The sequence below is a fragment of the Bufo bufo genome, chromosome 4 (genome assembly GCF_905171765.1).
Source record: "Bufo bufo chromosome 4, aBufBuf1.1, whole genome shotgun sequence".
In the NCBI taxonomy this organism is placed as follows: Eukaryota; Metazoa; Chordata; class Amphibia; order Anura; family Bufonidae; genus Bufo; species Bufo bufo.
Window position 1 is genome coordinate 632,799,458 of NC_053392.1, and position 16,317 is coordinate 632,815,774.

Here is a 16,317-nt window from a genome sequence, read left to right on the forward strand (position 1 = left end):
TATTATACAGGAGGTGACATCACCGCTCTCCAGATATCAGTTATATTATACAGGAGGTGACATCACCGCCCTCCAGTTATCAGTTATATTATACAGGAGGTGACATCACTGCTCTCCAGATATCAGTTACATTATACAGGAGGTGACATCACTGCTCTCCAGATATCAGTTACATTATACAGGAGGTGGCATCACTGCTCTCCAGATATCAGCTATATTATACAGGAGGTGACATCACCGCTCTCCAGATTATACAGCAATGACATTGCACACAGATACTGAGGGCTCCTACCTTGACCCGGGCATCCTTATGTTGCAGCATTTCTTTGTTGTTGTGCATTATACGGCTGGCGATGACTTTGTTGAGGGGCACCAGTAGAAGTGCCAGGCCCAGACCCCCGAGAAAGGCAATGCCCACCTGCAAGTACATGAGGTAGAGTGTGACTGAGAACTGCACCGGGAGGCTCCAGAGTTCATGGAAGCTGCGGCAGAAGTTCGATATCCGATCAGCATCTGTGCTCATGAAGTTGATGACTTCCCCTGGGGAGAACTTGGCCAGGCCAGTCCCCTCCCCACGGAGGGTCTTCTGGTAGATGCTGGTGAGCACTGAGGCCCGCACGGAGAGCATCAGCTTGTTAATCTGATGTGTGAACTGATTCTGAACCAGGGCACCAAGAAGTCCAGTGGTGAAGAGTCCGATGGTGTACAGCACACCCCAGCTGAGAGCCTCCTGCCTTGTCTCCATGAAATTCACCAGGAGATTAAGCAGCACAGGCCCCATGAAGATCAGAGCACAGGAGAAAAGCTTCAGGACTCCCAGGGAGTAATAATGAGCTCCGAAACAGGAGTGCAGCGCCCAAAGGAGGCTCGGGGCTCCAGGGCCACACTTAGAGAAGAAGTTCCTGCGGATCCTTGGTGTTTGGAGATGACGGGGCAAAAGATAAACATCCTGAGGGCACTTCAGTGCTCCACATGCTCCTCTTTGTAGCAGGGGCTTCATCCAAAAATAGAAGAATCGTGACAACCAACTTTCACCGTCCTCTGCTGGTTCCTCATCACTGTCGGGGAACGAGGCGACCAAAGGAGAATATTCACCGTCATCGTTGACGGAGACAACGGTAGGAGACGTGAGGTGACGAGGAGGGACAAGAAAGGCGCATAAATAAACAATGATGCAAAAGAGGCGAAGACATGACACCGAGAAGCGGGAGACCAGCACCATGTTCAGAGGTGACCTCACTGCTCCCTCCTCACACAGCCACACCATCATAATCACCACTGACGGGGTCACCAGGAGGACCGCAAACATCAGACTCACAGGTCCCCGAGTATTTCCATAGCAGGACTTTCGGAGGTTGAGGAGTGATAGAAAGTGGGTGATCCATGCTAAGCAGGACACACTCCCGTTAAGGACCTCTAAATTGGTGGTAACTTCACGGGGAAAAAGAGCTCCAAGGACCAAATCAGCAGCACAAAGGCACGATATGACGAAGGAGATGCAAGTCCTGCACAGCCATGGAGCACTCGTGCAGCCAGAAATGCCATGCCTACAAGAAGACAGAATAACCAGTCAGGAACAAGATCAGAGACATCATCATGGTGGTAGCTCTGCTCCGACACAAATGGCGACCTTCTCCAGACACATTTCCAATATTTCTTAGTGAACACAGTCTGCCCTTTAAAAAATTCTATCCTACTTAAGACCATCAACCATCCGCAGCTTCCCCATTCTTCCCCTCCAGATAACGTGACCTCCCTTCTTCCTCTAAGGTGAACATGACTTCCATTCCCTCTTCTTCCTCTAAGGTGAACATGATTTCCATTCCCTCTTCTTCCTATCTGGTGAACATGACCTCCATTCCCTCTTCTTCCTATCTGGTGAACATGACCTCCATTCCCTCTTCTTCCTACCTGGTGAACATGACCTCCATTCCCTCTTCTTCCTATCTGGTGAACATGACCTCCATTCCCTCTTCTTCCTACCTGGTGAACATGACCTCCATTCCCTCTTCTTCCTATCTGGTGAACATGACCTCCATTCCCTCTTCTTCCTATCTGGTGGACATGACCTCCATTCCCTCTTCTTCCTATCTGGTGGACATGAGCTCCATTCCCTCTTCTACCTATCTGGTGGACATGACCTCCATTCCCTCTACTTCCTATCTGGTGAACATGACCTCCATTCCCTCTTGTTCCTATCTGGTGAACATGACCTCCATTCCCTCTTGTTCCTATCTGGTGGACATGACCTCCATTCCCTCTTCTTCCTATCTGGTGGACATGAGCTCCATTCCCTCTTCCACCTATCTGGTGGACATGACCTCCTTTCCCTCTTCCTATCTGGTGGACATGACCTCCATTCCCTCTTCTTCCTATCTGGTGGACATGACCTCCATTCCCTCTTCTTCCTATCTGGTGGACATGACCTCCATTCCCTCTTCTTCCTATCTGGTGGACATGACCTCCATTCCCTCTTCTTCCTATCTGGTGAACATGACTTCCATTCCCTCTTCTTCCTATCTGGTGAACATGACTTCCATTCCCTCTTCTTCCTATCTGGTGAACATGACCTCCATTCCCTCTTATTCCTATCTGGTGGACATGACCTCCATTCCCTCTACTTCCTATCTGGTGAACATGACCTCCATTCCCTCTTGTTCCTATCTGGTGGACATGACCTCCAATCCCTCTTCTTCCTATATGGTGGACATGACCTCCATTCCCTCTTCTTCCTATCTGGTGAACATGATCTCCATTCCCTCTTGTTCCTATCTGGTGAACATGACCTCCATTCCCTCTTGTTCCTATCTGGTGAACATGACCTCCATTCCCTCTTGTTCCTATCTGGTGAACATGACCTCCATTCCCTCTTGTTCATATCTGGTGGACATGACCTCCAATCCCTCTTCTTCCTATATGGTGGACATGACCTCCATTCCCTCTTCTTCCTATCTGGTGAACATGATCTCCATTCCCTCTTGTTCCTATCTGGTGAACATGACCTCCATTCCCTCTTGTTCCTATCTGGTGAACATGACCTCCATTACCTCTTGTTCCTTTCTGGTGGACATGACCTCCAAACCCTCTTCTTCCTATATGGTGGACATGACCTCCATTCCCTCTTCTTCCTATCTGGTGGAAATGACCTCCATTCCCTCTTCTTCCTATCTGGTGGACATGACCTCCATTCCCTCTTCTTCCTATCTGGTGAAGATGACTTCCATTCCCTCTTCTTCCTATCTGGTGGACATGACCTCCATTCCCTCTTCTTCCTATCTGGTGAAGATGACTTCCATTCCCTCTTCTTCCTATCTGGTGAACATGACCTCCATTCCCTCTTCTTCCTATCTGGTGAACATGACCTCCATTCCCTCTACCTCCTATCTGGTGAACATGACCTCCATTCCCTCTTTTTCCTATATGGTGGACATGACCTCCATTCCCTCTTCTTCCTATCTGGTGAACATGACCTCCATTCCCTCTACTTCCTCTCTGTCTCTTAGTCTCTTCTGAACCTTTTCCCAGGTAACACTATTTGTTGATCCCCAAATTCCTTTCCTTTTTAACAGTGAGACAGTCAGTAGGTGGTGTGTGCACAGGGCTATTACGTGGGAGACAGTCAGTAGGTGGTGTGTGTATACAGAGCAGTTACCTGGGAGACAGTCAGTAGGTGGTGTGTGCACAGGGCTGTTACCTGGGAGACAGTCAGTAGGTGGTGTGTATACAGAGCAGTCACCTGGGAGACAGTCAGTAGGTGGTGTGTATACAGACCAGTCACCTGGGAGACAGTCAGTAGGTGGTGGGTGAACAGGGCTATTACTTGGGAGACAGTCAGTAGGTGGTGTGTGCACAGAGCAGTTACCTGGGAGACAGTCAGTAGGTGGTGTGTATACAGACCAGTCACCTGGGAGACAGTCAGTAGGTGGTGTGTGCACAGGGCTGTTACCTGGGAGACAGTCAGTAGGTGGTGTGTGCATAGGGCTGTTACCTGGGAGACAGTCAGTAGGTGGTGTGTATACAGAGCAGTTACCTGGGAGACAGTCAGTAGGTGGTGTGTGCACAGGGCTGTTACCTGGGAGACAGTCAGAAGGCAGGTGTAGCTCTTACCTGGGAGCTCCAGCGTGACATGCACTGCTCACAGCCAGGAGAACATGAGGGATGCAGCTGATGAGAAGGTGATTGAAGCAAAGGCCGACATGTCCATGGACCCAGATGGGAACGGGGTCCGAGGAGCGGGAGCCACAGAGCTGGACAAGGACGTCTTCCATCACATCCACAGCAGACGAGACCCTGCAAGAGACCACAGAGACATCATCAGACAGCAGAGACTGTGACCGCTGTCAGGCCAAAGACCCCTACTCTGATTTATGCTGAGTTCCAGATTAGAATGGCAAATCGGGAGAATAGAATAATACAATCATCAAGGTTGTATCTTCAGCAAGTCTCTGTTTATTACTTATGGAAGCAAACACTTTACATGAACATCTGGACATAAAGAAATGCAGAAGGTGTAGATGTCAATAACCGCAGACTTTCTGTACAAAAAACAAGACATTTATCAAGATAGAGGAAGTAGATAAAGAACACCGAGCAGTGGCCATTTCTCGAGAATAGCACAGGAGGAGCTGAGCTACCCCCCCCTGTCTGCAGACACAAAGACGGAGCCTCATCCCTCACACCGCTAGAGTCATAGACCGCCTCAGCAGGGTGCAACTGTACATTACACCCCGTACATTATACACCGCACACTACATTACACCCCGTACATTATACACCGCACACTACATTACACCCCGTACTACATTACACCCCGTACATTATACACCGCACACTACATTACACCCCGTACATTATACACCGCACACTACATTACACCCCGTACATTATACACCGGACACTACATGACACCCCGTACATTATACACCGCACACTACATTACACCCCGTGCATTATACACCGTGTGAAGGATGAGAATCCATTTTGCATAAACATGTCCCCCATATGTGGAAAAATGAATGAGCCAGCTGGCAGGAGGTATGGAGTCTCTGTGTATAGACAGCTACAAGGCCAAGGTAAGCAGCTCCCTCATTATGTTCTTCCTGAGATTCGGGATGCGCTGCTAATGAATACTAACTTTGAGATAAGATGCTGCAAAAACGTCTTAATTATTAGAATCCTGATAGTATGATGTGGAAGTATTACCTTTTATGAATAACCAATCAAATCATTAATTTCGCTTTCCACCTGTCACGGATGAGGTAAAGGAGTAAACACTACACCGACAACCAGGGGGGAAGGGAAAAGCCACTAGGCCTCAACGCTAGGGAAGGGAAAGGGTCACCACCTAAAGAACCCTACTCCTGGCCCTGACTCCTAACTGTATGGGCACCCCTTGAAGGTAGAAATGCCCATACACAGCAACCTGGGAGCCCTGGAGACCCTGAGGAGCCCTAAAGATATTGGCAGGGCTGAGACAACCTGGTACTTCCAAGATGAAGGAACACGCGTCTCCCTGAGGCGTAGTAACAACAACCAAGGGGAAAAGACAAAATACAAACAAGCGAGACACTTAGGTTCTAGGAGAAACTCAGGGAGAACCACACTCCAGCTCTTTCCAAAACCAAATGAAGCAATCTACCGCATAGTCAGAACGGTGGGGTCAGACTATAAAGGGTAGAAGTGATGACCACTGATCAACAGCTGACACCGGAGGGACCGTGACAGTACCCCCCATTCTACAGGTGACCTCTGGGCACCCAGGACCGACGTTATCAGGATGGGCCCTGTGAAAGGCCTTCACCAGAGGATTCGCATTAATATCGGCCGCTGGAACCCACGTCCTCTCCTCTGGTCCGTAACCCTTCCAGTGGACAAGATACTGGAGGGATCTATGAAGAACTCAGGAGTCCACAATCCTGCTGATTTGAAATTCTAAATTACAGTCCATCTTGACAGGAGCGGGAGGCGGGGAGGACGGCTCAACAGGTTCGACACATTTCTTCAACAACGACTTATGAAACACTTTATGGATTTTCAAAGCCTGAGGAAGTTCAAGACGGAAGGCTACAAGGTTAACAAGGGCAGTGATCTTATATGGACCAATAAATCTTGGGCTCAACTTCCAAGAAGGTACCTTAAGCCACACAGAATCACCCACTATCAGGTCCGGACCATTCATACGTCTCCTGTCAGCCAAATGCTTATACCTGTTGCCCATCTTTTTTCAGGTTATTTTGAATTTTCCGCCAAATCAAAGACAAAGAAGAGGAAAATCGTTCCTCCGCAAGAATACCGGAAGTTTGAAAAACAGAAAATGTGTCAAACTGCAGATGGAATCCACATGCCCCAAAAAACGGCGACTTATCAGTGGACTCCTGTCTACGGTTATTAATGGCAAACTCAGCTAACGACAAGAATGAAGACCACTTCTCCGAAACAAAACATCTCAAGTAAGTCTCCAGATTCTGGTTAGTGCGCTCCGTCTGTCCGTTCGACTGAGGATAAAAAGCCGAAGAGAAGGACAATTGTACCCCAGACGAGTACAGAACGCTCTCCAGAATCTGGAAACAAACTGAGTCCCCAATCAGCACCACATCAGAGGGAATGCCATGTTGCTTCACAATGTTATCGACAAACACCTGCGCAAGAGTCTTGGCATTAAGTAGAGCAAGCAATGCTATAAAATGCGCCATTTTGCTAAACCAATCAACAACCACCAGGATCACGGTTTTTCCAGAATAATTCGGTGAATCTGTGATAAAGTCCATAGACAAATGCGTCCAAGGTCTGGACAGGATGGGTAACGGAAGAAGAGATCCGGAAGGCCGAGTATGTGTCACCTTAGCATGAGCACAGGTACAACAGGCCGACACATAGTCCTCAACACACTTACGCAGCCCCGGCCACCAGAATCTACGAGAGATGAGATCGACAGTGGATCTACTCCCAGGGTGTCCAGCCAAGACAGTGGATCTACTCCCAGGGTGTCCAGCCAAGACAGTGGATCTACTTCCAGGGTGTCCAGCCAAGACAGTGGATCTACTCCCAGGGTGTCCAGCCAAGACAGTACAGCGATGTTCCTCAAATAACTTATGACGCAAGTCTGAAGGAACAAACAATTTCCCTGGAAGACAAGAGTCCGGAGCATCCTCTTGGGCCTCCAACACCTTAGCCTCAAGATCAGGATATAGGGCAGATATCACTACCCCTTCAGACAAAATAGGACTAGGATCTTTAGAATCAACCCTACCCCACCCCAGGAAAGCTGCACGACAAAGCATCCGCCTTGACGTTCTTAACCCCAGGGCGGTAGGTGACAATGAAGATTAAATCGAGTAATTAGACAAAAAAATCCTCGATGCAAATTTTTTGCGAGGATTCGTCTGTGTCATGTGACCACAGAGCGGGAGTGAAGTGATTGCAGGAGCCGGCAGTCTCCATACCAGTACGACAATCCCTCAGGCAGCTGCTCCCAGCCAATCCCAGTGCTTCTCTCATGTACACCTGATGTGAGAACATTCATAACAGGCCTACTGATTGGTTAGAGGTAAGACAAATGGTGATTGGCTATAAACGGATTGGGGGCGGGGCTTAGAAGTGGTTTCAGGTTAGTGTGGCTTGCTGTACATTACTGCAGTGCATCGCCCTGGAGCCACCATGGGGTTGTCACTGCCTGAGGTAGGTGATGCTTTGTGTTTGCATCATACAATAAGCTAATGTTAAAGAAGCAACCTGTGGCCTTAAGTGCACTACAAAGGCCAGCAAGCCCTCAGCTATTTATGCCATGCAGACACTGAATAGATATTGTATTGGAAGGTGGGGGGGATTGTTGCCCCATGCAGTATAATGTCACCATTTGGCCTCAGCCACCCCATGCAGTATAATGTCTCCTTGGCTTCAGCCACCCCATGCAGTATAATCCTCCCCATATAGTATAATGTCACCTTGTCCCCAGCCGCCTCATGCAGTATAATGTCACCTTGTGCCCCCATGAGGTATAATGTCACCTTGTGGCCCCATGAGGTATAATGTCACCTTGTGGCCCCATGAGGTATAATGTCACCTTGTGGCCCCATGAGGTATAATGTCACCTTGTGGCCCCATGCAGTATAATGTCAACTTGTGGCCCCATGCAGTATAATGTCAACTTGTGGCCCCATGCAGTATAATGTCAACTTGTGGCCCCATGCAGTATAATGTCATCTTTATGGCACAGGGGGGGAGAGCTGATGGCACTGGGGGGGAGATCTGATGGCACAGGGGGGGAGAGCTGATGGCACTGGGGGGGGAGATCTGATGGCACTGGGGGGGAGATCTGATGGCACTGGGGGGGAGATCTGATGGCACAGGGGGGAGATCTGATGGCACTGGGGGGGAGATCTGATGGCACAGGGGGGGAGATCTGATGGCACTGGGGGGGAGATCTGATGGCACTGGGGGGGAGATCTGATGGCACTAGGGGGGAGATCTGATGGCACTGGGGGGAGATCTGATGGCACTGGGGGGGGAGATCTGATGACACTGTGGGGGAGATCTGATGGCACAGGGGGGGAGATCTGATGGCACTGGGGGGGAGATCTGATGGCACTGGGGGGGAGATCTGATGGCACAGGGGGGGAGATCTGATGGCACTGGGGGGGGGAGATCTGATGGCACAGGGGGGTAGTGGAGCTGATGGCACAGGGGGGGAGAGCTGATGGCACAGGGGGATAGTGGAGCTGATGGCACTGGGGGGGAGAGCTGATGGCACAGGGGGATAGTGGAGCTGATGGCACTGGGGGGGGGAGATCTGATGGCACAGGGGGATAGTGGATCTGATGGCACAGGGGGGGGGATCTGATGGCACAGGGGGATAGTGGAGCTGATGGCACAGGTGGATAGTAGAGCTGATGGCACTGGGGGGGGGAGATCTGATGGCACAGGGGGATAGTGGAGCTGATGGCACAGGGGGGGGGGGGATCTGATGGCACAGGGGGATAGTGGATCTGATGGCACAGGGGGGGGGGATCTGATAGCACAGGGGGATAGTGGAGCTGATGGCACATGGGGATAGTGGAGCTGATGGCACTGGGGGGGAGAGCTGATGGCACTGGGGGGGAGAGCTGATGGCACTGGGGGGGAGAGCTGATGGCACTGGGGGGGAGAGCTGATGGCACTGGGGGGGGGAGAGCTGATGGCACTGGGGGGGGAGAGCTGATGGCACTGGGGGGAACGGAGCTGATGGCACTGGGGGGGAGAGCTGATGGCACTGGGGGGAACGGAGCTGATGGCACTGGGGGGAACGGAGCTGATGGCACTGGGGGGGGAGAGCTGATGGCACTGGGGGGGAACGGAGCTGATGGCACTGGGGGGGAGAGCTGATGGCACTGGGGGGGAACGGAGCTGATGGCACTGGGGGGGAACGGAGCTGATGGCACTGGGGGGAGAGCTGATGGCACTGGGGGGAACGGAGCTGATGGCACTGGGGGGGAACGGAGCTGATGGCACTGGGGGGGAACGGAGCTGATGGCACTGGGGGGAACGGAGCTGATGGCACTGGGGGGAACGGAGCTGATGGCACTGGGGGGAACAGAGCTGATGGCACTGGGGGGAACGGAGCTGATGGCACTGGGGGGGAACGGAGCTGATGGCACTGGGGGGGGGAACGGAGCTGATGGCACTGGGGGGGAGAGCTGATGGCACTGGGGGGGAACGGAGCTGATGGCACTGGGGGGAACGGAGCTAATGGCACTGGGGGGAACGGAGCTGATGGCACTGGGGGGAACGGAGCTGATGGCACTGGGGCTGATCGCACGGGGGGAACGAAGGGTGTTGGGGACTGATGGCAGGGGCGCAGGGGGTCTGATGAGTTTTTATACAGGAAAACAGTCTATTAATTAATTTTTTTCTTATTAGAGTACTCGATTAATCATAAAAATAATCGGTAAATACTCGATTACTAAAATATTAGTTTACTGCAGCCCTACAATGAAGTTAAATATGGTGAAAAACAGCGATCACCTGGCCTGCCTTGGGTTCAGTCATTTAGCCGACTCCAGGTAAGCCAGATTTTTGTGATCGGTAATTACCGTAATAGGATGAATCGCTCCTTCCAACCAATGGCGCCATTCTTCAAAAGCCAACTTAATGGCGAGCAATTCCCTATTACCCACGTCAGAATTTATTTCAGCAGTCGAGAGTTTTTGAGAAAATAGCACCATTTACTAGGTGAAGGACCTTGCGACATAACTGCTCCCACCCCTACATCGGATGCGTCAACCTCTACAATGAATGGCTGAGACACGTCCAGTTGCACCAGAATAGGGGCTGAAGCAAAACATTACTTCACAGCAGAAAAGGCCTGTAATGCCGCTTCAGACCAAACAGAGAAATCGGCCCCCTTCCTAGTCATGTCTGTTAAAGGTTTAACCACAGTCGAATAGTTCAAGATGAATTTACGGTAGTAGTTGGTGAATCCCAAAAACCACATAAACGCTTTCAGATTTTCGTGTCGATCCCAGTCCAACACGGCACGGACTGACGATGAGAGCAGGTAACCCAGGAATTGCACTTCCTGAACAGAAAAAACACAGTTTTCCATCTTGGCATACAACTTATTCTCTCTTAGGATCTGTAACACCTGTCTCACATGATCCTGATGAGTCTCTATGTCTGGAGAATAAATTAGTATGTCATCCAGATATACAACGACAAACCTCCCCACCAGGTGATGAAAGATGTCATTAACAAAGTGTTGAAAAACCGCAGGAGCATTGGTTAACCCAAAGGGCATGACCAGATTCTCAAAATGACCCTCAGGGGTATTAAAAGCCGTCTTCCATTCATCCCCCTCTTTGAGCCTTACCAAATTATAAGCCCCCCTCAGATCCAATTTAGAGAACACCTTGGCACCGACAATTTGATTAAACAAATCCGGACTCAAAGAAAGGGGGTAAGGATCACGGACGGTAATACGGTTGAGCTCACTGAAGTCCAGACATGGTCTAAGGGTACCAACTTTTTTTTTTTTCAAAGAAAAACCCAGCATCCACTGGGGATTTGGATGGTCTGATATGACCCTTCGCCAAGCTCTTGGTGATATACTCTCACATAGCCTTTCTTTCGGGCTCCGAAAGATTAGCTCCAGGAATAAGATTGACGGGACAATCATACTGCCAACGCGGGAGTAACTCCTGGTTACCACTCTCAGAAAAAAACATCAGAAAATTCGGAAATGAACGAGGGTACAGTTTTAGTGGTGCCCACAGAAAAAGACGTATTAAGACAGTTGTCCATGCAAAAATCACTCCAATGGAGAATCTGTCTCGCTTGCCAATCGATGGTAGGGTTATGTGTCACGGCTGTGTCATGGTCTGGTGTAGTGGACCATGACACTTTTGCCGTGCATGCTTGTTGCTGGTGGCAACATGTGGTTGTTTTGCATGTTTTGACACTTCCCCTTTAAGTTGTGTGTACCTTCCCATCCTGGTGTGTTCGGGGTTAAGATGTCTTCCTTGGTGTGGTCTCTAGGCTCTATTTATCCTGGTGTTTTGAGGCTGAGAGCTAGTTTTGTCTCCAGCCTTGGTGTGTGTGTTGGACTGTTGATGTTCCTGGATTCCATCTGTCCAGTCTGTGGGCCATCCTAGTTGAACATCAATGTCACCCCCTTGTTTCTATGTTCTATCCCCTACCCTTACCTGCTGTGTTTGGTGTGGGTTTATTTTATGGGTGTGTGGTGATGTCTTGTTTGGTGTTATGCCTGGCATGTTTGGTGTTATGCCTGGCATGGTTGCTAGACATCCCCTTGTCTGTCTATGCCTCCAGAAGGGGGTCCTATTGGTTTCCCGGAGGGGTGAACCTAAAGCATAGGAGCAGCCTTCCCTGGAGCCAGCTTGCATCCGGTGTTCGCAGGAGGTTCCAGGTTGTTTGGTTGTCGTTGTTCCATCTTTGCTGCGGCAGGTAAGTGTTTGTTGTTTTGGTGTGTTGTTGTTTTACCTGGTGCTTACCTGCCGTTCAGTTGCAGCTCTATCTATCTTTTCCCTTCTGTTACTAGGCCACTGGAGACTCTGGTTGGTCTGTGTCCTTGAGGAACCGGTTGTCTCCTATTCCTGACCCCTATGCAAGGGACCGTTAGGGTTAGCATTATCTAGGTTCCAGTGTATGAGCCGGGTCAGGAGATCAGGGTAAGGATTAGGACAACTGTAGGAGGTGACCTGCATCTTTTCCCTGTGTCCAGGCTTAGTATTAGCTTTCTTAATACGGTAGGGAGTTTCCCCCACTCCCCACCGTGACATTATGTTGGCTTAACCATGGCAAACCCAAAACTATCGGAGCAGGCAGAGCCTCCAACACATAACATGAGACAGATTCCTGCTGGAAATCACCCACTCTTAAATGGATGTCATTTACCACCTGTGACAGGCATTTTTGGGTAAGAGGTGCAGAATCAATTGCAAAGACGAAATACTTTTCTCTAGTGCACTAGTAGTCAACCTGTGAATGTGAACAAACTGTCCATCAATCAGGTTAACCCCTGCCCCACTATCGATAATACCTCGATTTCCACCGTTTTGGACTCGGCAGACAGGAGAAATCTGTGACTACTAAATGACAAAAGTAAGTTTTCTTGCTCCTCACCCACACCACCAATAGTTATTTGGGGATTTTTCTTTTGTTTTCACATTGACACTGAATGTATGGGCAAATATTTGCAAAATGTCCCTTTTTTCCACAACAAAACAGACTCCCTTCATATGACCAAAGCTCTTGCCAGCAGTCTCAGGAGTAGCTCCCCCCAACTGGCACATCACAAGGCACAACCACAGGTGTCTCTTTACCATAAGTGTCAAAGGAAGTCGCCACCTTGTGTGACAGTACGTCTTGAGGGTGAGGACTCCTAGATCTCTCCCTCAGGCGTCTATCAAGACGTACAGCAAGGGACATAGCTGCTTCCAATGACTCAGGATTTTCATGAAAGGCCAACGCGTCCAGCAGCCTCTCAGATAGGCCATGACAGAATTGGCTACGGAGAGCAGGATCGCTCCACTCCGTATCCGTAGCCCATCTCCTAAATTCAGAGCAATAGATCTCCGCGGAGTGCTCTCCCTGCCGTAAATCACCGGCCTGAGAGATCCGATCCGGGTCATCGTAAATAAGACCCAAGGCTCTAAAAAATTCAACTACCAACTGGAGGGACGGTGACCCGGTCGGCAGAGATGCAGCCCACGACTGGGCGTCATTTTTAAGCAAAGAAATGATCATACCCACACATTGACTCTTGTTCCCAGAAGAGTATGGATGCAGCTTAAAGTATAATTTACATGACTCCCTGAACCGGATGAAATTGTCACTATCTCCAGAAAATCTGTCCGGGAGAGCCACCTTCGGTTCAGGGCAGGCCTGGTACCTACCACCAGAACCAGCCGCCTGGGGTTTCTGAATCTGTAAGACTGTCGCGTGGAGACCTGCTACCTCCAAAGACAACCCCTGCATCTGTTCGACCAGTGCAGACATAGAATCCATAGCTGCACTGACCTGAACAAAAAAATGTCGGTTATGTCGGTAGATTATGTCACGGATGAGGTAAAGAAGTAAACACCACACCGACAACAAGAGGGGAAGGGAAAAGAGACTAGACCTCAACGCTAGGGAAAGGGTCACCACCTAAAGGACCCCACTCCTGGCCCTGACTCCTAACCGTATGGGCACCTCTTGAAGGTAGAAATGCCCATACACAGGAACCTAGAAGCCCTGGAGGCCCTGAGGACTCCTAAAGATATTGGCAGGGCTGAGACAACCCGTTCCTTCCAAGATGAAGGAACAAGCGTCTCCCTGAGGCCTAGTAACCACAACCAAGGGGAAAAGACAAAATACAAACAAGCAAGACACTTAGCTTCTGTTGAAGAAGGATGAGGAGAAACTTCTGTTGTATCTCTCCCACTGCCTGAGTGATCTCACTATGGAGGTATGTGGGAGTTTGGCTGTAAGTTAGATCTTAGCACCTCTCAGACCGTTGTTCACACTCTGTAGGTAGCTTAGTGGTAGGAACCCGTGCCACGCTGAGATACCTTGATGGTGGTGCAAAAGGGCTCCGATGTGTTCCTGACTCGAATACATTGGCTAAAGTCTCAGTTCTTAACATCAGCTTGAGGGGTTAGCCAGTGTTGTCAGTTGCATATCATTGTGGTGCACCTTTCACAGTGACTTATAAAAAGATATGCTTTTATGGAATAAAGAGAGAGAGAATTTGATTCAGCAGTGTGCCTGTGTCAGCTCTCTTGAGCGCTCATAAACAAAACTTCAATTGGAACCCAGACAATCATAGAGGTACAGGTTTTGCCCCAACAAAACTTGGCGCCTCAACGAGGAGCTCGACTAAAGGACACTTTATTGATCTTCCGACAACTTAGATAATCCGGACTGGGAGGGACAGATATAAAAGACAGCGCTGCAAGGTAAGAGACTTTATCTTACATTATATCTGTGCCTCCCTGACCGGTTGTTTGGCTCGAGGGATTGTTGAAGGGGCGTACGTATAAAGTCCTTTCACAGTTAAGTTCATATTGATAAAGAACCTTAAAAGTTGAAAATACCTATGATTGTTGGGTTTAGTTTCTGATCATGAGTAACTTTGATTGGAATGTTTTTGGTCTGGCTTTAGGAGTCACGGTATACGTTTTGTTTGTTCTTTACTGTGTTTGGAAAATTGCAGAACATTATAGAAAAGGAAATCAAAGTCCTTGGACTCCGATGTCCGGTTTGTAGACTTTTGATTTGTATAATAAATCTCAGTAACAGAGTACACTAGGTGATATAGTGAGGAAGCTCTGAGGAGACTGAGGATCAGTTGTCAATGTGTCAATGTACTGTAACTTTGTTTTATTTCCTCTTAATAAAATAAGTTAAAAAAAAAAAGATAAAAGACAGTACGGTTGTTACCCAATTGTTAGTTAAAGGGTTGTCTGGGTTCAGAGCTGAACCTGGACATACCTCCATTTTCACCCAGGCAGCCCCCCTGACTTGAGCATCGGAGCAGTTCATGCTCCGATGCACTCCTTTGCCCTGTAATAAATCGCGCAGGGCAAAGGCATTTTCAGGAGTTCCGGTGACGAACCGGGCTCTCCATGGGGCTGCCAGGAAGCACTGATGGGCAGGCTTTAGCGCTGCCCTATCCAGTAAAACGGCTAGGGAAGCGCTAAAGCACGCCCATCAGAGCCGGTGACGTCACTGAACACACTGCCGGGCGGTAGCCTCCTCCCGGCAGTGTGCTATTGTAAACAAAAGAGCCCGTGCCCTGCGCAATCTAGCGCAGGGCAAGGGAGTGCATCGGAGCATGAGATGCTTCGATGCTAACATCAGGGGGGCTGCCTGGGTGAAAATATGGGTATGTCCGGGTTCAGAGCTAAACCCGGACAACCCCTTTAAAGCAAAACTGCCAGAGCCTCTTTTAGGGACTGATGTTTTGCAAGCTCTGGGAGCCCACATACATTTTTACCCCGATGGCACTACCCGTGTTGATTACCCAGAGGAAGTATTATGTCCCTTAAAAGCGACACTGGCCCTGCCTGAGACTGACCCATCAGAATTAAACCTTGTAGACCAGGCTGTTCTTGAGGTGGTACCGAAGGATTTATGGGCAACATCAAAAACAACCATAGGGAGACTTCCCGTGTCTCCACTGTGCATCTTAAGCCAGGAGGTCGGCCCCCTCAAGTGAAGCAGTACCCCTCAGTCATGCCCAGGAGATAGCAGTGGCCAGTCAGATTGATGCTTTCCTCCAGGCCGGTGTATTGATAAAAGCAGTATCTCCTGCTAACACCCCGCTGTTCCCAATAAAGAAGAAACCAGTTAAGGGACAGCCTGTCAGTTACAGGATGGCTCATGATCTTAGAGAAGTTAACAAGGTGACAGTTTTACAAACTCCAATAGTGCTGAACCCACAACCTTACTGTCACAAGTTCCATCCACTGCCACGTGTTTCACAGTGACAGACCTGGCAAATGCCTTCTTTAGTGTCCCGCTGCATCCTGACTGCCAGTATCTGTTTGCCTTCACATTTACGGGTAACCAGTATATACTTGGACCATCCTGCCTCAGGGAGCTCAGAACTCCCCGACCATGTATACACAGGCTCTGCCATCTGTCCTTACAGACCGGGCACCGCCGGCTCAGTGCTCCTGTTACAACACGTGGATGATTTGCTCCTGTGTGCTGAAGACAATGAGACTTGCTGTGGGGCGACTATATCTCTTTTAACTTTCCTCCATCAGAACGGGTGTAAAGCCTCAAAACAGAAGCTGGTATTGTATTTCTAGGACACCTTCTCACCCATGGAGCTTG

The 16,317-nt window shown here is 49.5% G+C and overlaps 1 protein-coding gene across 3 annotated transcripts in view; it reads right to left on the minus strand.

The window, feature by feature from the left end:
- LOC120999840 (ATP-binding cassette sub-family C member 10-like) overlaps positions 1–16,317 on the minus strand; it is a 269,544-nt gene that overhangs the window by 231,097 nt on the left and 22,130 nt on the right. For all 3 annotated transcript variants that reach the window (XM_040430860.1, XM_040430859.1, XM_040430861.1), the window contains exons 2-3: positions 4,108–4,290; positions 293–1,547 (exon numbers count right to left, since the gene is read on the minus strand). In XM_040430860.1, coding sequence (XP_040286794.1) covers positions 293–1,547; positions 4,108–4,268 — 1,416 coding nt within the window. In that variant the 5' untranslated portion in view covers positions 4,269–4,290. The remainder of the gene's footprint in view (positions 1–292; positions 1,548–4,107; positions 4,291–16,317) is intronic.